The following is a 26042-nucleotide window of genomic DNA, read 5'->3' as shown; positions in this document are numbered from 1 at the left end:
GCCTCTTCAGCTATTTCTTTCATTCACCTGCTATAACCATTCTGTCTCTCTCATCTACTCTGAGAGTGTCTCTATATCTCCTTCAACTTGCTAAAGCTTCTGGGCACTCCTCATACATCTCAGTCTATGTGGATCCTGACCATGCTCCAAACTCCTAGATCACCTGTCTGGGCAATTCTTAGGTCTTCTATGCCCTTATGGGCTTCTGTACTAAGACACTTGCCCCCTTCTGTTTCCAATGGCCTTTCCCAGTCTGTCTCTCCAGCTGCTTTCTCCTCTCCTTCTCTACTGGATAAGTGTCATCCTGGTGCTGCTTTCTTTGTCTACTATTACAAAAAGCTTCACTGGTGGTGTGCCAGGTTGCTCCACTCACACTACTGGGCTCATATCATGCAGTTAGGGACACTTCATGATTTGAGACATTTCACTCTGACAATTTTTCAATCCGTTTGAGGATGCCTCAGATTGAAATTCCTGTCACTGAAAAGCTTGCCTCTTCTGTTCCCTTTCATCTCAGCCATCCTGGAGCTTCCTTTCATCCCCTAAGAAATGCAACCTGAAGCATATCTATTCTCTCCTAAGCCTCTATAATACTGGAATCCTCCTTCAGGTAGGGTCCCTGTTATAAAACTTTGTGACACTATTCTCTCTCAGCTCCCTCTTAGAACTTCCACAACTCACTTATGCCCGCCTGGTGCTGTGACCATTCCTTCACCTCCCACATGTCCTCAATTCCCTCCTAAAATTTCTTCTACTCCCCTTTAGAACTCCTTGTCTGTCTCTTCCTTTAGCCCTCCAGCCTCTATGATATTGGAGTCCTCCCTTGGGTGTAGTTCCTCACTTTACAACACTGTACCCTCTAAGCTCTCTCCTGAAAGTCACAGAGCTGCTTTATGCCATCCTGAGCCTATACTGTAAGCCTTGTCCTCACCCATCCTTGTCAGCTGCCTGTTCTGTCTCTGCCTTACACCTCCTGGGTCTTATGTAACACTTCCTATTTTCCTCCTTGCACTCAGAGTTTTTATTAAAGTTTTACTGTCTTACTGCAAATGGCTCTCTCTTGACACCACATCACAATCAGTGGTCAAAGATTGACAAACTACATTCTCAAAGTATATCATATGTCAAAAACTTTTGCCACTCCACAAACAAATGGTTCCCAAAGCTCCTGTATCTAACCGTGTTCTGCTCTACTGTTTCAAAGGTCTCTTATCTCCAAGGTTTTCCTACATCACACTTTTTTTAAATTTCTACTTTATGCATAGTAACTACATTTACTTTAAAACCCTTTTGTATATACATTACAGACACGTCTGTTTTCTAACATGACCTTGCTCACATGTTACTTCCTAACAGAATATATATATTCTGTAGGAGAAGACCTAAACTTCTGCCTCCCAACAAAACCATCAAGACCAAAGGTGCCTAGGATAACCTGCTAGGCAATGGGAAAACCTCTCTCATTTTAGTTGATATATAGACCATTTGGAATATACTTCCTATTATAATTTATTTTTTCGCAGACACCTGGTGATATTGATGGCTATCTATAGCTTCATGTTAACGTCAAGAAACAAAAGAGTTCCTTCCCAAACTGCATCTGTCAATTAATTTCATATGTATAATCAGGCTTCAGATCCCACTTTCTTAGACCTTTTGGGTCTTTTGCTGAGAAAGGTAGGCTCAGTCACAATTTACATTGCTGGAAGATATCTTGGTTAAAATGATAAACTCACACAGAGGTTTCAATGTGTTTACTATTTATTTAAAGAAAATTGACTTACAGTGACTATCACAGTAATCAACCATTTATGTCTCATAGTAAATGATTGAATGGGCAAAAGGTTTTAAAGTTTATATAAGTTATGAAGGACTAAAAAGTAACCTAAAGAGTTCTAAAGTCTGAGGAATTGAATTCTTAGGTAAGTTGTAAGGGTCCAAGAATGTGTTTTAAGGTGTGTAAAGGAAAGTTGTAAAGTCATAAGGAATTTAAGGTATATGAAAAACGAGAGATGTTTCAGACTTCTTTTCCTCTCTATGATATTTTTTTTTTTTTGGTTTTTCGAGACAGGGTTTCTCTGTGGCTTTGGAGCCTGTCCTGTAACTAGCTCGGTAGACCAGGCTGGTCTCGAACTCACAGAGATCCGCCTGGCTCTGCCTCCCGAGTGCTGGGATTAAAGGCGAGCACCACCGTCGCCCGGCTCTCTATGATATTTCTATATAAGACTTAAAAATTCTAGAATTTTAACATTTATCAATGAAGTTATGATGAGGTATTAATCTATCACTAGTAAAGCCCTAACAACTATTATCATAGTCAAAAGCTTTGAGTCTCTTCCTCTGTTTCCAATGGTTGCTCTATGAAGCCTCTTTGATGACACCTCTTTGATAATAATGGAGATAAGCTCCTGTCTATAAGTAGAACAGAATGCCATGAGAGTTCATTTCATTGACTTTTTTTTTTACAATCGTGTTTTATTATACTCTGGGTTTCTGGCATATCCAAACTCTGATTTCTGGCCTTCTAGGTATTGCCTATTATAGAGCAGGTCACCAGCTGGACCAGTCATTAGTTGACGACTTCCCTAGTTTCTCTGCTGCCTCTACCCAGAACATCATGTAGACAGGAAAAACTGTAGATCAAAGGTATTATGGCTAGGTTGTTTTCACAATCCCTCCATTGAAAGTTCTGCCTGGTTATAGGAGATGGCCAGTTTATGTTCCATGTCCTTCATTACTTGAAGCCTTAGCTAAGGTCACCACTGAAGATTCCTAGGAGTTTCCATTGCNATAGGTTCCATAAGTAATGTGTGTATATATATATATATATATACATATTCAATTTTCTTGGTGATCCATATTGGGTAGTAATTTTTTTCCATCTGTCAGTATTCAAATATCCAGGGTCCCTTGAATTTTTTGAAGATGAGTGTTTTCCTGCAAAGACAAGAACAGGACCCTGCCCCCATCCTATATGTTTTTCTTACCACCTGTATGATTATTATCATTGTGGATGAGCTGTCATATCTCCTTTCCAAGAGGTGTCTCCCCTTCAAACCAAACTTTTATTAATTTTGATGGTATCCACAATTTTTCTTCTCCTGTGGATACAAGAACAAAACCCCTTCCCCAATACAGCACATCTCCTGGCTTCCATTGTGAGGTCAGCACATCCTTGAAATAAACTGGTTGATTTAGTGCAGCAGACTTTTCCATTATCCAATGTCTTTCTGCCGCTGTTGTTCCTTTCTCGTTAGCATTAAGAAAATTAAAGGTTAATAAGGCATTATGTAATCTATTTCTGAGGGGCATTTTCTACCCCTTTCTGTTTATTTAATATATCCTTTATAATTCGATTTGATCTTTCTATGACTGCTTCACCTGTAGGATTGTATGGTATACCTGTAACATGCTTAATATTATAATAAGCAACAAAAGTTTCACTTTCCTAGAGACATAAGATGGACCATTATCTGTTTTTATTTGTGCAGGTATACCCATGATGGCCATAACTTCTAATAAATGTGTGATTACTGAATCATCTTTTTTTCTGAGCCTAAAGCAGTTGCCCATTGAAAGACTGAATAACTGTCAAGGTGTGATATACATATTTTAATTTTCCAAATTCCGCAAAGTGGAACACATCCATCTGCCAGATTTTATTCTAACTTAAGGTTAGTCCCTGCAGGTAGCAGTGTATAGTTATATAAAGAGCAAGTAAGGCATCTCTTTATAATCTCCTCAACTTGTTGCCATTTAATGGAAAACTCTTTCTTTAAACCTTTGCTATTGATGTGATGTTTTTTATGAAATTCTGAGGCCTGCAACACTTCCAATCAATAATTGATCGATTTCTGCATTACCTTGTGCTAGAGGACGTGGAAAACCCATATGGGACCGGATGTGTGTTATGCACATTGGAAAAAGCCTATTCCTGATTATGTCTTGCACCTGGATAAACAATGAAGTCAACTCTGTATAATCTGGTATAAATTCAGTGGTTTCAATATGCATGATAACTCTTTCTGCATATTGTGAATCCGTAACTATATTAAGAGGTTCTTTAAAATCCCTTAGCACCATAAGAATGACATATAATTCTGCCTCTGTACAGAATTATAAGGGCTTAGTTCCACCTTACTCAATTCATCTGATTTGTAACCTGCCTTCCCTGATTTATTAGCATCAGTATAAAGTGTACAAGCTCCAGTTATTGTAACTTCCTGGGCCCTGCCATTGGTGTAAACTCCGGTTATAGAGCATTTGTGAGCCTGGGTGTTTGCATGCCCACTCGGGTTTGGGAGGAAAGTAGCTGAGGCCGTGCCTGTGACTCACTGCTCCCTGCCTGGGCAGGCAATGGGATCAAATTTCCTAGGCATGCACAAGCAGGAGAGCATGGAGGATTCCTGCCGCCATACACAGAGATGTTTCCATGCTGTGGGCAGTGCTTTGCCTGGCAGATTTGGCTGTAACTCAGATAAAAAAAAAAAACTCATTTTCAGAGTTAAAGTGCTGAGTGTGACTCCTACCTGGAGGCAAAAAAAAAATGCAGTTTTTTTCTTTCTTTTTTTAAAATTTATTTATTTATTAAAGATTTCTGTCTCTTCCCCGCCGCCGCCTCCCATTTCCCTCCCTCTCCCCCAACCAAGTTCCCCTCCCTCGTCAGCCCAAAGAGCAATCAGGGTTCCCTGCCCTGTGGGAAGTCCAAGGACCATCCACCTCCCTCCAGGTCTAGTAAGGTGAGCATCCAAACTGCCTAGGCTCCCACAAAGCCAGTACGTGCAGTAGGATCAAAAACCCATTGCCATTGTTCTTGAGTTCTCAGTAGTCCTCATTGTCCGCTATGTTCAGCGAGTCCGGTTTTATCCCAGGCTTTTTCAGACCTAGGCCAGCTGGCCTTGGTGAGTTCCCGATAGAACATCCCCATTGTCTCAGTGTGTGGGTGCACCCCTCGCGATCCTGAGTTCCTTGCTCGTGCTCTCTCTCCTTCTGCTCCTGATTTGGACCTTGAGATTTCTGTCTGGTGCTCCAAAAACATGCAGTTTTAAAATACCTTTCTGGGCTATGCTCCTAGCGTGGCCTCTGTCTCTTGTGGGAGACAGGGAATTTGGATGGGGTTTTGTGGGTAAAGTGCTAAGGCTTGCTTGATGGAAATGTGGACTGCTGTGTGCCTGGAACTGTGCATGGCTCAGGGGCACCAAATGGCTCTGAGGCAGGAGCAGCTCTTCCATGCTAATCTCAGGCAGTAACTATCATAATAACAGCACAGTTAAGGTTTAGACTGGGCAGGAAACAGACAGTACCATATTACCCCTACACAGCACAGCTTAAGTTTTTAAGGAGGGCTTAACATTTTAAGAAATGCTCCTGGATATTAAAGAATTACAGATTCACAATAGGACAGATTCAGACATAAAAGACCTCTAAGTGAGCCATACTGTTACATAAACATAAGCTTGGAAGAAAGAAGAAAAAAAGTATAGAGTCATAAAAATAAGTTAATGTTAAAAAAGGGTGAAGTCTTTAAAGAGACAGAGTACAGATAGTCATAGATTAGAAAAAGAAAAATAAGCCACATAGAAATGGAAAATTCACTGAGATTCTGGATTCTGTGTATTATTGTGTTTTCTTTAAATTTTTGAATGTAAAGGAGCTAAATGCAGAGAGACATTTCATTATGTAGGCTGTCAAGCTAAACCAGCATGTATATTCTAAAGATACCTTGACTTCAAAATTTGGGTATTAGGATATGATGCTTTGGAAAAGAGGTTCTTCTTTTGTTTTCACAGAAGATGAGAACCTGTGGATTGCCTCCAGACCAATATGATATGATAGATCACATTCTCCTAAAAGGTTTCCAGTAAACACCCTCAAAAACTTACTATGCTCAAATGCCGACTGAAATAAATCTAGCATACAGGATATATCATGAAGGACCTGGCAGCTCCAATCTACTTCAAGAGGAAGATGGACATCGAAGAGACTCCTTATGGAGTTTGATAGCCATTTGGGCAAGAAACTGCTCTTGCCTGGACTGATGCATAAACTGGACATGCAGAACCCACAGAGAAAGTACTGCAGAACTGGCCTAAAGGTGAGATGGTCCTTCAGGGTTCTTGCTTCATAAAGGAGTCTGTAGGACATTCTTTAGGACACAGAAGAAAGTGACTAACTTGTCTTTGAAATTCCCTGCTTCATGGAAAACTCTGCTGGATACTATGGGCCTATAGGCTGAAGATGGAGTCCCCAATGGTACAGAAAAACTTTGGGTGACTGTCCAGGCCTCGAGATGTCTCTGTCATTTCTAAAGTTTTGGAAGTTGCTTACTTCTTGTATACTTAGGTAATATTACATCCTTCTGGAGTCTTTGATGAAGTTGAAGAATGGAAAGTTATAGTTTTCCTTAGTTATGAAAAAAGATAAAATAGATATAAATATTGTAACTGTAATTCTTGCTTGAAAACTGTTTTGTTGTATGTAATTTTACTATGTTAAAGTGAAAGCCTTACTTTTTTGTTTAAACAGAAAAATGGGAAATGGTGTAGGAGGTACTTCTGTATTTGTGTTGCTTTCATTGGTTGAATAAAGATACTGCCTTGACCTTTTGATAGGGCAGCCCTCAGGTAGGTGGGGAAGACAGAAAAGAATGCTGGGAAGAAGAGCAGAGTCAGGCAAATGCCATGATTCTCCTGCCCAAAACAGACGCTGGTTAGACTCATGGCAGTAAGCCACAGTCAAGTGGTGATACACATTAATAAAAATGGGTTAAACTACTATGTGAGAGTTAGCCAATAAGGTGCTAGAGATAATGGCCAAGCAGTGTTTATGTAAATACAGTTTTTGTGTGATTATTTCAGGTGTTAGCTAGCCAGGTGGAGTGGAACAAGGGGACCCAACTCCTCCTACTACTGTTTTCCTTAGTTTTGATAAAAGATACAGTAAATATAAATATTGTAACTGTGATTCTTGCTTGATACCTCTTTCATTATATGTAATTTTGCTATGTCAAAGTTAAAACCTTTCTATGCTATGAATATGTTTTGCTACCATTGGTTAATGAATAAACCTTCTTTGGCCTACCAGTAAGATAGAATATATTCATGTGGGAAATCTGAACAGAGATATATAGAGAGAATAGGCAGAGTCAACGTGATGCCGTGTAGCTGCTTAAGGAGAAAAATGGCCACCTGAGGCTGCTGACATGTTGCCAATGAACCATGGCCCTCATGATAAAATACAAAATAATGAAGATGGGTTAGTTTAAGACATAGGAACTAGTTGGCCATATTCCTAAGTGATTGCCCAAGTAACCGAGTTTCTGTGTGATTATTTGGATCTTGGGAGGCCAGGAATGAACTCACAGTCTCCACCTACATTTCCTCACCTGATCCCTCCTGCTCCTATCCCCACAAGCCCTCAAGACTCCATGATGTCTACTCTATTTATCCTTCCTAGGAAGAATCATGCAACCACTCTTCAGCCTTCCTTGTTACTTAGTTTCTACAGGTATGTGGATTGTATCATGACTACCCTTATCTTTCCAATTAATATCCACTATAAATGAGTACTTAACACATTTAAATTTCTTGGACTGGGTTATGTCACTCAGGATGACTTTTTCTAGTTCCACCCATTTGCCTGAAAATTTCATTATGTTAGACATATAGTTTTATGATTCTAGTAATGTTAAACATGAAATTTCATGATGTTACACATTATGGTTTGATGGTGCTAAACAGGCCTAAGTTTTTCTTCTAATGCCTATCCCTGAGGATGGGATCATGGTTCCCCAGGTTTTTTGATATATTCTCACACTATCAGGGATATTCAGACAATGCTCCACAACATTACTATTTGAAATGCATACCTAAGATAAAAAATTCTCCTAATCTCCTTAACCTACTGTTCTTAGTCTATTTCTCTCCAAGCAGATTTCCAATTAATTGAAGACTGTACATTGCTCCAAACATGCCAACTCTGGGTGGTTCTTATGGAATTAATCTAGTCTGAGGCCCATCATCATAGAGGGTTCTAAAGATACCTAGACTTTAATAGATCTATGTGGTACCCCAGAATGTGGGCTCCGGGTGAAACAGATGTCCTATAGCCTTCAGTCCTCTCTCCTTTCCAATTATTAGGCCAACATTCCAAACTATCTGCCTCCCAGGACAATGATGACCTAATTTCAGCACAGAACCAGTTATAGAACAGATTCCATCACTTCTTATCATTGATTGTTGGTCCCCAAAAAGTCATTTTTCAAAGTCTACCATTTAGAAAAAAGCCAGCATTCTCTCAGATTTAAGAAGATAATTCTTGCTCTTCCTCTAAGCAGCCTGAAGTGACCTGTGAAAGTAGTTAACTACTCTCTTGATCCTGAAAACCCTACAATACTATGCAAATCAGGAGGATCAAGTCTCACGTTCATGTTAATAACACCTGTGAAAACTGCCCAGACCATTAAGGGTGTTATGATTTTTTTTAAAAATGCTGCATGATACCCAGTGGCAGTAGGCAGCAAAAATTCTGTTTTTTTTTTTTTAGAAAGAACGTATTTATTGCTATTTTTAATTCTTTTTTTAAATTTTTTTTATTGAAAGAAAAAAAATTTCCGCCTCCTCCCAGCCTCCCATATCTTTCTCCCTCCTTCCACTCCTCTCCCCCTCCCTCTCCAGTCTGAAGGGCAGTCAGGGTTCCCTGCCCTGTGGAAAGTCCAAAGTCCTCCCCCATCCATTCTTGTCTAGGAAGGTGAACATCCAAACTGGCTAGGCTCCCACAAAGCCAGAACCTGAAGTATGATCAAAACCCAGTGCCATTGTCCTTGGCTTCTCAGCAGCCCTCATTTTCTGCCATATTCAGAGAGTCCGGTTTTATCCCATGCTTTTTCAGTCACAGTCCAGCTGTCCTTGGTGACCTCCAAATAGATCAGCCCCACTGTCTCCGTGGGAGGGTGCACCCCTTTTGGTCCTGACATCTTTGCTCATGTTCTCCCTCCTTCTGCTCCTCAATTGGACATTGGGAGCTCAGTCCACTGCCGTTGGCCAGGGGCAGCAGAAATTCTGTAGGTCCCCCAAATGGTGGTAGCGGGCCATGTGGTGGCAGGCAGCCTGCCCTGGGAACAGCTAGTCCCAGGCAGAGACATCTGCCTGTCCCCCAGCTGTGGTTGGTCCCAGGCAGGGAGACACATGGTGGTGGGCAGGAGACAGGGACATGGATAGACACATCTAAAGAATAGAATTACATATTTATTAGCTAAATTATAAAATGGGAAGGAAAGAGGGGAAAAGGGTGAGAGAGAAGAGAGGGAGAAGAAAGAGAAGAGGACAGAGCGAGAGAGAAAAGAGAAGGGGGGAGAGGATAAAGGGACTGCAAGAGAAGCCAAGATGGTGAGAGGAGGGGAGGTGCTGCAGGGATTGGGCTTGGCTGGTTTCTTAAAGTGATGGAACAATCATACAAAGGGTATAAATAGTCAAAAAGTCACTAAATATCATAAAGATGTCACTTTGAAGGAACAATGTGTGCCTTCCAGTGGATAAAAGTGGGGTTGGGAAATGTGCCCAGGCCAAATACTGGGACTGGACACAGGATCAGAGGTCAAAAAAAGAGTGCTGAATTTTTGTTGCTCATGCTTAAAATATAGAGAATAATGCTGAAGAGTTTAGATGATGAAGATTCTCTGGTCATGGCATACATCCAAATGAACAAAGCATCTAAGATGTGCCAGTGAACTAAAGAGATCACTGCCAGATTAACCCATACATGAGCTACCCCAGCCACATTGAAATGTTCCTCACTGATAAAAATCAACTGTTCCAAAGTAAGAGAGGAGGTTGATCAGAAGAAAAACATATCCCAGAAGGAAAAGAAGAAAGAAAACATATGGCATGGTAATAAATTCAGCATAAAATAAATGCTGATAGATAAAAGTTATTTTTTAAAAAAAATAGTTCATACTTGATGAAATGAGCCATTATCTCACCTTATCTCTGGCAAAAGGGACTTATGACTCTTCCATTAACCTATGCCTGTGATTTCTATTATTGTATCAAGGTCTATGCCAGTCTTTAGATTCTCTCAGTCTCTCCTCGCAAGTGCCTGTTACAGAACCATCTTAGATGGCATAACCCACCCTCTAACTTATACCTCTCCAGCTCCTGAGCTTCCCTTACCTACTCCCAACTTCACTTTCCTCTATAATTCAACCATTTTGCCTATGCATTCTCTTTGTTCTACTGTGGACTCACCTCCTTTTGTCAATTTCTCCTCTTCCCTCTTTTTGTTTTTCCTTTCTTACACTACCCCTCTTTTGCCCTTCTCATCATCTAGTTCAATCCAATTGTCTAGTACAGTTTTGACCTTACCAGATGTCTTTGGTTCTGCTATTTTTATCTCTACAATAAAACATTCTCCTCAACAATTCTATGGAATGGTCAATTCTGTGTATTCATTCAAAGGTGAAGTACACTTTATCCTAGAGAGTCAAGGATGGTTCAATATACAAAAAAACAATAAATGTAATTTATCATGTACACAAATTGAAAAACTATTTTAATGATTGAAGTATTTTAATATGAATGAAACTGAATCAAATAACAACTTGTTCAAATATTTACCTAAGATAATCGTTATCATCATGTACTTCCCTTAAGTGTCAAGTGAAAGTGCACCAATACTCACATAACAGGAAAACAAGAGATCACCGGAGATTGACAGGTGACTCCTTGGAAATTAATTGTTTTGTGTGAAATTTAGTGCTCAATAATCACTGGGAATAAAGTAGTGATCCCTAGTGATTTAAATTCACACTGGAATCCATAACCTCACCAGGGACTTATCCTTAGTAATAACAGTGCAGACAGCTTTGTAGGTATAAAATCATAGTGACTTTGAACTTCTTATTTTTAAATGAATTACCACAAGAGGTAAGATTTTGTTTTTGTTGGTAAGTGGAGATATATTATCCTTTGAATATGTACTACATTTACAAACCATAGTGCAGAAATAAAGCAGATGAAGTAAAGCAATAATATAGCAGAAGGAAAATAAACACATATTTATTGAACTACCTTATATTTACATAGGTGAATTATTCAGAGATTGGGCATAAAATTGAGTTTTCACTTTTTATTTTATTGAAAATATATATTCTTATCTCACATACTACATCTTGACTAGTTTCCCCTTCCTACACTCTTCCCAACTATCCCCAACTTTTCAAAGCTTCTTAGTTATCCATCCAATAGTAAGACCAGAAAGAAACATGAGCTTCAAATTCTACACACATATCATTCAGCCAAAAGCTCACAATATTCACTCGCTATTAAATGCTTTGGTGGCTTACTATCAATGAATATCAAGTACAGATACCCGCTTAGTTTATGGACTGAATGTTTGTGTCATAGGCATCACCATAAATAAAGAATGTGAGGGATTATAGTCCATCTGCGCCATGCTAGATGAACTTTCATAAACCTCTTAAATTCTTATTTGAGTATTTGCAGGTCAGTGTCCTCTGTTGAAAATCATGTGAATTTATTCCACGACACTCCTGCAAGAAACCACTGTGACACTGGAAAGCTTCTGATAGATTTTAATAAAATATTAGTAATATCATGATAAATATTATTCATATTTTACATGATGATGAAATTGCTATTTCAAGGTATTTTAAAGAGAAATTATCTACTTAAAAATGTTTAAAATATTTAAAGATCTTACCACAGGAAGTTGTATTTGAAATTTTAGTGTGATCTCTGTTTTATTTCTTCTCAGTTCTAGTAAGAAAATTTACATTCTTTTAAAAAGTTAATTAAGACATGAACTTACTTACAGAAATGATAGACTTTATAACGAGTCACCAGCAAAGCACCTCTCTATGTATTAACCATTGAAAAGCAGAAATGCCACTCCGATGTCTGTGCTTAATTTGAATGTGCCCTCAATTGCATGGTCACACATAATTATGGGTGGTTACTACAAGGAATACTCTGAATTCAAAATGACTAGTGTTCATATCTACTGCAACTTTTAAAATATTTGTTATTTTGATTCTGTGTTTATGAATGTTGCCTATGTTATAAATGTTATATATACATATTTGTACCACATACATGCCTGCTGCCTGTGAAGACTGGTGAGGGCATTAGGTGCCCATAACTAGAACCTCAGACTGCTGTGAGAAAACATGTGAGTACTGGGGATCAGACCCTGGTTCACTGCAAGTACATAAAGTGCTCTTAACTATACTGAACCATCTCTAGCCCAATCATTTGGTTAATTATTATATAGATCTTACAAAACTTAAAATGCTTTTGTGTTATAAAATGGAATTGATAAAACCGTAATGCTATTTAATAGAATTAAGAATAAAAAATATACAATATTTTTAAATCCAGTCCTGGTGATGTAGTAAGCATTTAATAAAAATTAGTAATTATTTAACTCTTCAAATTGTCTTCTCTTACATTTTCTTATATTTATAATTAGGATATTGCTATCTTCTTAAGATTTACATTATTTTATATTTATTTAAGGATTTACTTGAGTGATGGGATTGTTCAGATAACAAAATAAAAGTTATTTATTCTTTGTAACAAATACTTAACATTTCTACTTAAATTATTTTGAAGGAATTATTGTACACAGATGTACAAATTATGAAAACCCTAGTAAAACATTCAATGTATGTCCAATTTAAAAATATATTTACATATTAATTGGTAATGCTCTCCATGTATGATTAAATGGAATGAAGTGACCTATTTATAAACCCCTTTAATGTAATGTGTCCATCACAGTCTGTTCTGTCAGGAGCTACACTACCTCATGGCTCTCCTGGAGGAAGGGAACCACACTGCAGTGACAGAGTTCATTTTATTGGGATTGACTGATGACCCAGTCCTTAAAGTCATCCTCTTCACCATCATCCTGTGCATTTACCTGGTAACCATGTTTGGGAACCTCAGCACCATCTTTCTCATCAGAGTCTCGTCCCAGCTCCATCACCCCATGTACTTTTTTCTGAGTCACTTGGCTTCTGTTGACATAGGCTACTCATCTTCTGTCACACCCAATATGCTTGTCAACTGCCTGGCATATCAAAGTACCATGTCATATCTTGGATGTTTTATACAGTTTAGCTCAGCTGCTTTTTTTGGGGCAATTGAATGCTTCCTTCTGGCTACCATGGCTGATGATCGCTTCGTAGCAATTTGCAACCCACTGCTTTATTCAACCAAAATGTCCAGACAAGTCTGCATCCAGTTGGTTGTAGTATCTTACATAGGGGGTTTCCTTAATTCTTCCTCCTTTGCACTTTCCTTTCTTTCTTTTGTTTTCTGTGGACCAAACAGAATTAATCACTTTTTCTGTGATTTTACTCCATTAGTTGAACTCTCCTGTTCTTATGACAGTGTCCTCATAGTTCTTGATACTTTTTCTGCTGGCTCCATAGTTTCGATAACAGTGTTTGTCATAGCTGTCTCCTACACCTACATCCTCATCACCATCCTGAAGATGCACTCCACTGAAGGACGCCACAAGGCCTTCTCCACCTGCACCTCCCACCTCACTGCAGTCACACTCTACTATGGGACTGTCACCTTCATCTATGTGATGCCCAAGTCCAGCTACTCCACAGACCAGAACAAGGTGTTATCTGTATTCTACATGGTGGTGATCCCCATGTTGAACCCCCTCATTTACAGCCTCAGGAATAGTGAAATTAAGGGTGCTCTGAAAAGACGGCTTCATAAGAAAATATTTTCTTAGAGCAGTCTAATGTTTTATAAGACTTAATATAATAGGGATAATTATTCAAAACCAATGGGACCTTTATCTCAGGTTTGTTTTAGGTTTCTTGTTATAACTTTTGTCCTCATCTCTGTTTTTCCCACTATATTTAGATATTGTATTTATTGCATTTCTCTTTTTATACTTGAAAATGTGTCTTTGAAAACATACAATGTATTTTTTGTGTCCAGTTTCTCTCAGAAGCCTTCTCCTTATAACTCCCTCTTCTATATACCTGATTATTCTTTTTGATGAAACCTAAATTGTGCTACCTGAACAGACTTAGGTATTATACTTATCCTGAAACATGGAAAGCTACACCATTAAAAAACTGACTCACCACCTGGAAGATAACAATTGACAACACCTCAGCTACAGGTAGACTTCATGCTCATGTACCCTCTCCATGCTGGGACTTTTATGATTTAACCTTGTCCATACTGACAACATTTATACATAGCTGAAATAGTTCTATTGTGTCCTGAAAACATTGTTTATTTGTAGCTATCAACCAGTTCTGGCTCTTACCATCTTTCCAATCACTCTATTACAGTGATTCCTGACCTTGGAGAGAAGGGTGCATGATACAGATATATTGTTGAGCCTTCCAAGGTTCTAATGCTCTGCACATTCACAGTTATCTGTTAATCACCATCTACTGAAATAAGAAGTTTTGCTGATGAGGGTTTGGAGAGGAACTAATCTGTTGGTATCATGATAAGTAATTTAAAATTAGTTAAATATTATATCCATTTTGGGGTTATAATAATGGGTTCTTCTCTATAGCCTATGTCCTGTTTAGCACAGGTTTTGGCCTTGAGAATCATCTTAGCTGTGAAATTTTTCATGCTAAGTTAGACTTAGATCCAGTAACAAAGTTGATGTTTATTCCTGTGAAATTTGTGCCATTTAGCACCAGTAGGCATGTCTTTTCAGAATTGTGTTAATTGTACTTGAAGTGTTCACAAGACAAGTTGTCTGTCCAACACATTTAAAGATACAGTTATATTAGGCTACTTCTATTTCAAAAGTTTAATTCTTTCCTTTCGTGTTTGATAAACTCTAGAGTTTTAACATGATTCTCTGTTTACATTACCCTGATTTACTTTTTATTTCCTGAGGTTATTAACTTGAGTGCATTTGCAGTTTTGAGTCTGGAAGTTCTTTGCTCAATCTTCACATTTACAAGTCCTTCTTAATTTTCTGCTTAAATGTCACTTTCTTCAAGGGACCACCCTGTCCTGGTACAACTATCTTTATCTTTCATATGAGCTCCATTTATTCTTCTCCACCCCTTCTAAGTTTACACTGTTGCTTCTTCTCTAGTTTACTCTCCACTAAAGTATGAATTTTATAAGAATTGTTTCAGTCAGAAACATATCTTTAATGTCTACATGGTTCTGTAATACAATAAATACTCAGCAAAAACATCCAGATATAATCAATGTCTCAATGTTAATCCTGTATCTACCTGTAAAGTAATTAAAAGTTGATACAATGTTCCTGAAATAATTTTTTTATGAAGAAAGACACAATTTGTTTTTGATACCTATGCCCAGCCATCTTCCAATACTATCCTCAAATATGTAATAAATAATCCATAAATTTTCATTGATATGGAAATTAATGTATCTTAGTGATCATTAATTTATTATTTCTCAGCTATTCATGCCCAGTTAACACCTAATGTAAAATTCAGAAAACAGTTGAATATTCTGACCTAAGAAATGTTGATTCAGTGTTTATTGGAGGCTAATCTTTATATTCAAGAATTTGGGGCTCACATGAATTAAGTTCTAAGGAATCGTGTAGCCAGATGCTTAAATTTTTACCAGATATTTTTATGTGTTTGTGAAATGATAAAGTATAGGAAGGAACTGTCTGGAAAGGTTGGTATGAAGCTTCCAACATAAAAGCTATGAAAATGAAGAAGCATAGGCTTAGCAAGTAAAGTCATTGCCACCATGCCTGATAATCTGGCTTTGATACCTCAAATCTATATGGTGGGAATCAAAAAACCAATTCACATATTCTGTGTTCTTAAGAGCTCACACGCACACACTAAATGAAACATAAAACCATAAAGAAGCAGTCAAAATAGACAAAAATACAACAAGACAAAAGGATACAGAGTAGAATTAAGATGATATTAGATGAACTAGAGAGATGGCTTAGTGATTAAGAGCAGACACTACTCTTATAGAAAACCTGGGTTCTGTTCCCAGAATTTACATTGTGGCCTACAACCATCTATATTTCCAAGACAGATAGATTTAGATTCAGCAACTCTTTTGCCTTCTATAGAAAATATTAATGTACATGGTATATATCCATGCTGGCAAAGCACTCATACAAATAAAAAGTAAGAGAAAATTAAAAAAAAAAAGGAAGAGGGAGATATTGGAGAGAGCTTATCTATGTGACCTTAAGGAAATTACCTCTTTTACCTGGGTCTTGAAACTTACAGTGTCTGTTCCTATGATAGCAATGATCACAGTGTTGGTAACAGATTGTGCTTCAACATACACTAGTCTCTGCTTTCCTACTTAATTTTGGAACCTCAATAAGAAAATAATATGGATCACAAAATTCATTCAACATATCTGGGCCATAAGAGTCGTGGCACTCTCAAAAAGTTGTCTACTAATATTTTTGCATCTGCAATGTCCTTCATTGTTTTCAACTTATTTACAAAACTAGTTTATGTTGTCTCTTTTTTCTGGAGATTTGGAGTTCACTTCCTAGTCAGTCTCCTTAAATGATAAGTGTTAATATTATCTAAAGACATCTAATCAGAATTACATTTCATGCACATTTTCAGTGTTGTATTTTCATCCCCCACTCTCAAAATGACAGAGACTTGGTATTAATCATGAAACCTCAGCCCTAGCTTAGTTTTATTCCTAACTAGTTCTAATAAGTTCAATTAATCCATATTTTTAAATCTACATTCTGGTACAAGTTTCATTAAGTCATGTCCAGACTGCCCATCCTGATTCTCCTAAGTCTGGCTGGCGACTATGCCTTTCTTCTTCCCAGAGTTCTCTCTCAGGCCCAGAGTCCCACCTATCCCTCCCAAGTAGCTATTGGTCATTAAGCGTTTTAATATACCAATTAGAATAATACACCTCCACATAATGTACAAATAACCTACAACATTTATTCCTTTTTATCTGAATTTAAAAAGGGAAGGCTTGAAATATAAACCAGTAAAATGATATATAATAAGAACAATTAGAATTGTATTCACAGTGTCCAGCTCACTTGTATTTGGAGGAATGGGTCTACTCTCCATCTTCTGTTGATGAGTTCAAAGTTTTATACCTAAACCATTTCCTATAATTACTTGTAAAACCATCTTAAAAATATCTGTTTAGGGCTTAAAACATTTTCTTAGATTAACAATTTAAGATTTTGTCTCTCAACTTGATACATTTTATACTGCTTTTGTGAGTTACTCTTTTTAATTTGGCAACAAGGAAAACTGTAAATATAACTACCTAGTCTTCAACCCCTGCAGAGACCCAAGAAGAATATTATATTACCTGAGTAAAAAAACCTCTAAAACTACAGAAATGACAGAGGCATCTTGTTTCCTGTACAGTCACTCAAATGTTCTCTATAATGTTGGGATATCCATCTTGGAACTACAGGCCTAGAATATCTGACAGACATTTTGTGCAGGAGGAATATAGAAGGACTATAGTACCCCGACTTGACAATATAGGGCAGTCACCTTCTTTTGTGCACTGCTTGTTCAATTTGGACTGAATACTGTTAGTAGCCAAGTTTCATGCACAAATACCTAGTTTTGATACACTAAAAGAAAACTCTATATGGAGATACTTTGATAGCCATCATCCCTATTTGAAGTAAATTTGTGCTGCCAGCAGTAGATGTGTCTATATGTTATGAAAAGCCTTATGTTATTAAAATACCTTAAATGCCATATTCTCTATATTTCTGAAGTATTTGAAGATCATCTATCTAAAATACATCTGTTTGACTTTGAAAACATACCTAAGATGACCTTAAATTTGATTGTTAGATGGCTAAATGCTAAACTATATTTCTTACTTATCCTAAATAGTTTATAATAATAGCTTTCAAGGACTAGAAATTTACATTACATTGTTAGGTGAACAGTGTAGGAACTGTACCTTAACCATGAATACAAACATATATACACGAGCTTCTGCTGCAGGGTCTTCTTTGTTCCACACATCCCTGCTACTACCCCCAAGCCTGCTCTAGTGTCTGTGAGGTCCTAGTCCCAGGAACAGTTCCAGTTCCTGCACTGAGGCTACCCATTCAGATGGTGAGTATGCACCTGCCCTGCCAGAGGGGAGTCCATGGCACCTCCAGCTCCTGCTGCAGGGGCTTCTTGGCTCTGAACAACCCTCCCCCCCAAGTTCACACTTTTGTCTGTGGGGTCCTTCGAACTTCAAGAGTCCTGTCCCTCTGCTGAGGACAACCTGTCAGACAGGTCCCTGGCCAGGAAGGGGCCCAGATCCTGTACCAGAAGATCCATCAAAGAGCTTTGCAAGGAAGAGATGGGCAGGTGCCAATACAAGAATTCCTCCAACAACCTGAAAAACAACATGGTAACACCAGAACCCAATGAACATACAACAGGAAGACTTGAACACCCTAATCCAGAAGAAGTAGAAAAAATTGACATTATGAACGTGATAGACTCCCTTAAACAGGATGTGAAAAACTCCCTTAAAGAAATAAATGAGAAGAATAACAAAAAGTATGAAGAATTGAATAAATCCATACATAAAAGATACCCTAGGAAACCAAGAAAAAACAATTAAACAGATAATGGAAACAGTTCAAGACTTGAAAACTGAAATGGAGGCAATGGAAAACACAAACCTAGGGCTGGCTGGATAGGGAAAATCTAGGTAAACAAACAGAGATGAAAGAGACAAGCATAACCAACAGAATACAAGAGACAGAAGAAAGAATCTCAGATGCAGAAGACACCATAGAGAAAATAAATGCACTGATCAAAGAAAACAGCAAATCCAACAAATTCTCATCACAAAACATGCAGGAAATCTGGGACACAATGAAAAGACCAAACCTAAGAATAATAGGGGTAGAAGAAGGAGAAAAATTACAGCTCAACAGCCCAGAAAATATATTCAACAAAATTATAGAAGAAAACTTTCCCAAACTAAAGAAGGATATTCCTATGAAGATTCAAGAAGCATACAGAACACCAAACAGACTGGATCAAAAAAAAAAAAAACCAACCCTTCCCATATATTAATCAAAACACAAAACATACAGTATAAAGAAAAAACAATAAGAATAACTGGAGGAAACAACAACTGGTCATTAATATCATTTAATATTAATGGTCTCAATTCACCTATAAAAAGGCACAGGTTAAGAGATTGGATATGAAAACAGGATCCAACATTCTGCTGTTTGCAACAAACACATCTCAACCACAAAGACAGGCATCTACTCAGAGTATAAGGTTGGGAAAAGGTCTTTCAAGCAAATGGTCCTAAGAAAAAAGCAGGTGTGGCCATACTAATTTCCAACAAAATTGACTTCAAACTAAAATCAATCAGAGGAGATCGAGATGGACACTTTATACACATAACAGGAACAATTCATCAGGATGACATCTCAATCCTGAACATCTATGCCCCTAATATAAAAGCACCCACTTATGTAAAAGGAATATTACTTAAACTCAAGGCAGACATAAAACCACACACACTAATAGTAGGAGACTTCAACACACCTCTCTCTCCAATGGACAGGTCAATCAGACAGAAACCTAATAGAGAATTAAGAGAATTATTGGAGGTAATAAAGCAAATGGACTTAACAGACATCTATAGATCACTCCACCCAAATAGGAAAGAATATACCTTCTTCTCTGCAGCTCATGGAACCTTCTCAAAAATTGACCATATACTCGGAAACAAAGGAAACCTCCACAGATACAAAAGAATATCAGTGTCCACCTGTGTCTTATCAGATCACCACGGATTAAAGTTAGAAGGCAACAACTATGCTACCCCCAGAAAGCCGACAAACTCATGGAAACTGAACAGTCAACTACTGAACCACACCTGGGTCAAGGAAGAAATTAAGAAAGAAATTAAAGTCTTCCTTGAATTTAATGAAAATAAAGAGACAACATACTCAAACCTATGGGACACGATGAAAGCAGTGCTAAGAGGAAAGTTCATAGCACTAAGTGCCCACTTAAAGAAAACAGAGAAAGCATACATTGGGGACTTAATGGCACACCTGAAAGCTTTAGAAAAAAAAGAAGCAGAGGTGCCCAGAAGGAGTAGAAGACTGGAAATAATCAAACTGAGGGCAGAAATCAACAAAATAGAAACACAGAAAACAGTCCAAAGAATCAATGAAACAAAAAGTTGGTTCTTGGAGAAAATCAACAAGATCGACAAACCCCTATCCAAACTAACTAAACAACAGAGAGAGAACACGCAAATAAATAAAATCAGAAATGAAAGGGGGGACATAACCACAGACACAGAGGAAATCCAGAGAATCATTAGATCTTACTATAAAAGCCTGTATGCCACAAAACTGGAAAATGCAAAAGAAATGGACATTTTTTTAGATAAGTACCATATACCAAAGCTAAACCAAGACCAGGTGAATGATCTAAATAGACCTGTTAGTCGCGAAGAACTAGAAACTGTTATCAAAAATCTCCCTTCCAAAAAAAGCCCAGGACCAGATGGGTTCAACGCAGAATTCTACCAGAACTTCCAAGAAGAGCTAATACCTATACTCCTTAACGTATTTCACAATATAGAAACAGAAAAGTCATTGCCAAATTCCTTTTATGAAGCTACAGTTACCCTGATACCAAAACCACACAAAGACCCAACCAAGAAAGAGAATTACAGGCCTATCTCACTCATGAATATCGACGCAAAAATTCTCAATAAAATACTGGCAAACCGAATTCAAGAACACATCAGAAAAATTATCCATTATGATCAAGTAGGCTTCATCCCAGAGATGCAGGGCTGGTTCAACATACGCAAATCTATCAATGTAATCCACCATATAAATAGACTGAAAGAAAAAAACCATATGATCATTTCATTAGATGCGGAAAAAGCATTCGACAAAATTCAACACCCCTTTATGATAAAGGTCTTGGAGAGAATAGGGATACAAGGGTCATACCTAAATATAATAAAAGCTATCTACAGCAAACCGACAGCTAACATTAAATTAAATGGAGAAAAACTCAAAGCCATCCCACTAAAATCAGGAACAAGACAAGGATGTCCACTCTCTCCATACCTCTTCAATATAGTGCTTGAAGTTCTAGCAATAGCAATAAGACAACATAAGGGGATCAAGGGGATTCGTATTGGAAAGGAAGAAGTTAAGCTTTCGTTATTTGCAGATGACATGATAGTATACATAAGCGACCCCAAAAATTCTACCAAAGAACTCCTACAGCTGATAAACACCTTTAGTAGCGTGGCTGGATACAAGATCAACTCCAAAAAATCAGTTGCCTTCCTATACACTAAGGATAAGGAAACAGAGAGGGAAATCACAGAAGCATCACCTTTCACGATAGCCACAAAGAGCATAAAATATCTTGGGGTAACCCTGACCAAGGAAGTGAAAGATCTATTTGACAAGAACTTCAAGTCTTTGAAGAAAGAAATAGAGGAGGACACCAGAAAATGGAAGGACCTCCCTTGCTCTTGGATTGGGAGGATCAACATAGTAAAAATGGCAATTCTACCAAAAGCAATCTATAGATTCAATGCAATCCCCATCAAAATCCCATCAAAATTCTTCACAGATCTGGAGAAGACAATAATCAACTTTATATGGAAAAACAAAAAACCCAGGATAGCCAAAACAATCTTATACAATAAAGGAACGTCTGGAGGCATTACCATCCCTGACTTCAAACTCTATTACAGAGCTACAGTATTGAAAACAGCTTGGTATTGGCATAAAAACAGAGAAGTCGACCAATGGAATCGAATAGAAGACCCTGACTTTAACCCACAAACATATGAACACCTGATTTTCGATAAAGGAGCTAAAAGTATACAATGGAAAAAAGAGAGCATCTTCAACAAATTGTGCTGGCAAAACTGGATGTCAATCTGTAGAAGAATGAAAATAGACCCATATCTATCACCATGCACAAAACTCAAGTCCAAGTGGGTGAAAGACCTCAATATCAGTCCAAACACACTGAACCTGATTGAAGAGAAAGTGGGAAGTACTCTACAACACGTGGGCACAGGAGACCACTTCCTACGTATAACCCCAGCAGCACAGACAGTAAGGGCCTCATTGAATAAATGGGACCTCCTGAGACTGAGAAGCTTCTGTAAAGCAAAGGACACTGTTGCTAAGACAGAAAGGCAACCCACTGACTGGGAGAAGATCTTCACCAACCCCACAACTGACAAAGGTCTGATCTCCAAAATATATAAAGAACTCAAGAAACTAGACCGTAAAAGGCTAATCAACCCAATTATAAAATGGGGCACTGAGTTGAACAGAGATCTCTCAACAGAAGAAGTTCAAATGGCCAAAAGACACCTAAGGTCATGCTCAACTTCCTTAGCGATCAGGGAAATGCAAATCAAGACAACTTTAAGATACCATCTTACACCTGTCAGAATGGCAAAAATCAAAAACACCAATGATAGCCTTTGCTGGAGAGGTTGTGGAGAAAGGGGTACACTCATCCATTGCTGGTGGGAATGCAAACTTGTGCAACCACTCTGGAAAGCAGTGTGGAGGTTCCTCAGGAAATTCGGGATCAACCTACCCATGGACCCAGCAATACCACTCTTGGGAATATACCCAAGAGAGGCCTTATCATACAACAAAAGTATATGCTCTACTATGTTTATAGCAGCATTGTTTGTAATAGCCAGAACCTGGAAACAACCTAGATGTCCCTCAGTGGAAGAATGGACAAAGAAAGTATGGAATATGTATGCATTAGAGTATTACTCAGAGGAAAAAACAATGATATCTTGAGTTTTGCATGCAAACGGATGAAAATAGAAAACACTATCCTGAATAAGGTAACCCAGACCCAAAAAGATGAATATAGTATGTACTCAATCATAAGTGGATTCTAGCCATAAATAAAGGACATTGTGCCTATAATTTGTGATCCTAGAGAAGGTAAATAAGAAGGTGAACGCAAAGAAAAACATATAGGTATCCTCCTGGATATTGGAAGGAGACAAGATTGCCAGGCAAAAACTGGAAACTTGGGTGTGGTGTAGGAGTAAGGGGTGATGGGGAGAAAAAAGTGAGAAGGGCAGGATGGGGAGAGCTTGGGGCATGGGATGGTTGGGATAATGGAAGGTTGGATAGGGAAGCAGGGAAGTATATATCTTAATTAAGGCAGCCATTTTAGGGTTGGCAAGAGACTTGACTCTAGAGTTGTCTGCAGGTGTAGATGGAGATGTCCCCAGCTAGATCCTTGGGCAGCTGAAGAGAGGGAGCCTGAAATGGACCTATCCTGTATCCATACTGAGGAATATCTTGCATATCCCCAAAGAACCTTCATCTGGTGATGAATAGAGATAGAGACAGAGACCCACACTGGAGCACTGGACTAAGCTCCCAAGGTCCAAATGAGGAGCAGAAGGAGGGAGAACATGAGCAAGCAAATCAGTACCACCACCCACTGAGATAGTGGGGCTGATCTAATGGGAGCTCACCAAAACAAGCTGGACTGGGACTGATGGAGCATGTGATCAAACCAGACTTTCTAACCGTGTCAGACAAGGAGGGCTGCTGAGAATCCAGACAATGGCACTGGGTTTATATCCTACTGCATGTACTGGCTTTATGGGAGTCTAGCCTGTTTGGATGCTCACTTTCCTAGACCTAGATGGAGTGGGGAGGACCTTGGTTGGACTTCCCACAGGGCAGGGAACCCTGACTGCTCTTTGGACTGGAGAAGGAGGGGGAGGTGGGAAAGGGGAATGGGAGGAGTGGAGGAGGTGGAAATTTTTAAGTAAAAATAAAAAAATAAATTAAAAAAATAAAATAAAAAGAAAGTGTGGAATATATGCATTAGAATACTACTCAGTGTTAAAAAAACAATATCTTGAATTTTGCATGCAAATTGATGGAAATAGAAAACACTATCCTCAGTGAGATAATCCAGACCCAAAATGATGAATATGGTATGTACTCACTCATTTGTAGACTCTAGCCATAAACCAAGGTCATTAAGCCTATAGTTCACAAACTCAGAGAAGCCAAATAACAAGGTGAACCCAAAGAGAACCATATATAGATCCTCCTGGAAATTGGAAGCAGACAAGATTGCAGGTCAAAAGTTGTGAACATGGGGGTGGGGGGGCAGGGGTGGGGGTGAGGTTGGTGGAAGGGAGAGGGGGAGAGGGAAGGTAGAAGAGAAAGACTGGCAAGAGCTTGGGGGAGTGGGAGGGTGGAGATGGAGGAAGGGCAGATATAGGAGCAGGGAAGAAGATACCTACATTAAGGGATCCATGTTAGGATTGGCAAGAGACTTGGCTCTAGAGGGGATCCCAGGTGTCCATGGGGATATCCCCAGCTAGGTCCTTGGACAGCAGAGGAGAGGGTGCCTGAACTGTCCTTGCCCCACTATCATGCTGATGATTATCTCGAATATCATCATAGAATCGTCATTCAGCAAAGGAAGGAGATAGAGACAGAGATTCTCATCAGAGCAACTGACTGAGCTCCCAAGGTCCAGTTGAAAGGCAGAATAGGGAGAAGACGAGCAAGGAAGTCAGGACCAGGAGGGGTTGGTCCACCAACTGAGGCCATGTGCCTGTTCTAATGGGAGCTCACCAAATCCAGCTGGACCAGGTCTGAATGAGCATGTGATCAAATCGGACTCTCTGAATGTGGCTGACAGTGGGGGATGACTGAGAAGCCATTGGTAAAGGCACTGGGACTTGTTTTTAAGGCATATTTTGGCTTTTTGGGACCCTAGTATATATGCATGCTCAATTCCCTAGCCCTGGATGTAGGGGGGGGGCCTTGGACTTCCCACAGGGCGTGGTTCCCTGCCCTCTCTCAAGCAGAGTGGGAGAGGGAAGAGGGGGTGTGGGGAGGGGAGTGGGAGGTGATTGGGAGGAGGGAAGGAAGTGTAAATAATTGAATGGAAAAATAAAAATTAAAAAAAAGATAGTTCATACTATATAAAATAGGGCATTCACCTTATCCCTGGCAAAAGGGACTTACGACTCTTCCATTAAGTTAAGCCTGTGATGCCTATTATCGTATAAAGGTCTATGCCATCCTCTAGGTTCTCTCAGTCTCTCCTCACAAATGCCTGTTACGGAACCATCTTAGATGGCATAACATACCCTCTAACTTAAACCTCTCCATCTTCTGGGCTTCATTTACCTACTCCAAACTTCTCTTTCCTCTATGACTCAGCCATTTTGCCTATGTGTTATCCTGGCTCTGCCATGAACTCCCCTCCCTTTGTTCCTTTCTCCTCTTCCCTCTTCTTGAACTTCCCCTCTTTCCCCTCTCCTGCCCTTCTCATCATCTAGTTCAGCCTAATTCTCTAGTTCAGTTTGGACCTTACCAGATGTCTTTGGTTGTGTTCTCCCTTATATCTACAATAAAACATTCTCCTCAACCATACTAAGGAATGGTCAGTTCTGGGTATTCAATCACCGGTCAAGTAGACTTTATCCTAGAGAGTCAAGGATGGTTCAATACACAAAAATTAATAAATGTAATTCATCAACTACCCAAATTGAAAAAAGTATTTTAATGATTAAAGTATTTTAATATGAACTAAACTGAATCAAATAACAACTTGTTTGAATATTTACCTAAGAAATGGTTATCGTGTACTTCCTTTAAGTGCCAAGTGAAAGTCCACCAATACTCATAACAAAAAAAGAGATCACTTGAGATTGACAGGTGACACCTTAGAAATTAATTATTTTGTGGAAAATGTAATGCTCCATACTCAGTGGAAAGAAAGTAATGATCCCTGATGATTTATAATCATGCTGGAATCTGTAACCTCACCAGGGACTTATCCTTAGTAATAACAGTGCAGACAGTTTTGTAGGTATAAAATCATAGTGATTTTTAACTTCTTACTTTGAAATGAATACTTACTACAAGAGGTAAGATTATGACTTTGTTGGTAAATGGAGATACTTTATCCTTTGGAAATGTACTACATTTACAAACAATAGTGGAGAAACAAGTCA

General features: G+C 38.6%; 1 protein-coding gene across 1 annotated transcript; it reads left to right on the top strand.

Moving 5' to 3' along the window:
* Positions 1-12825: 12825 nt before the first annotated feature.
* Positions 12826-13770, top strand: LOC126514409 (olfactory receptor 507-like). Its single transcript, XM_050163312.1, has one exon. It carries the CDS (start codon positions 12826-12828, stop codon positions 13768-13770), a length of 945 nt encoding a protein of 314 aa, XP_050019269.1.
* The last annotated feature ends 12272 nt before the right edge of the window (positions 13771-26042 follow it).

Source organism: Alexandromys fortis, unplaced genomic scaffold (genome assembly GCF_014885135.2).
Source record: "Alexandromys fortis isolate MF-2015 unplaced genomic scaffold, M_Fortis_MF-2015_v1.1 scaffold_129, whole genome shotgun sequence".
NCBI lineage: Eukaryota > Metazoa > Chordata > Mammalia > Rodentia > Cricetidae > Alexandromys > Alexandromys fortis.
The sequence above is the reverse complement of the archived record's forward strand: the minus strand, read 5'-3'. Positions and strand labels throughout refer to the sequence as shown.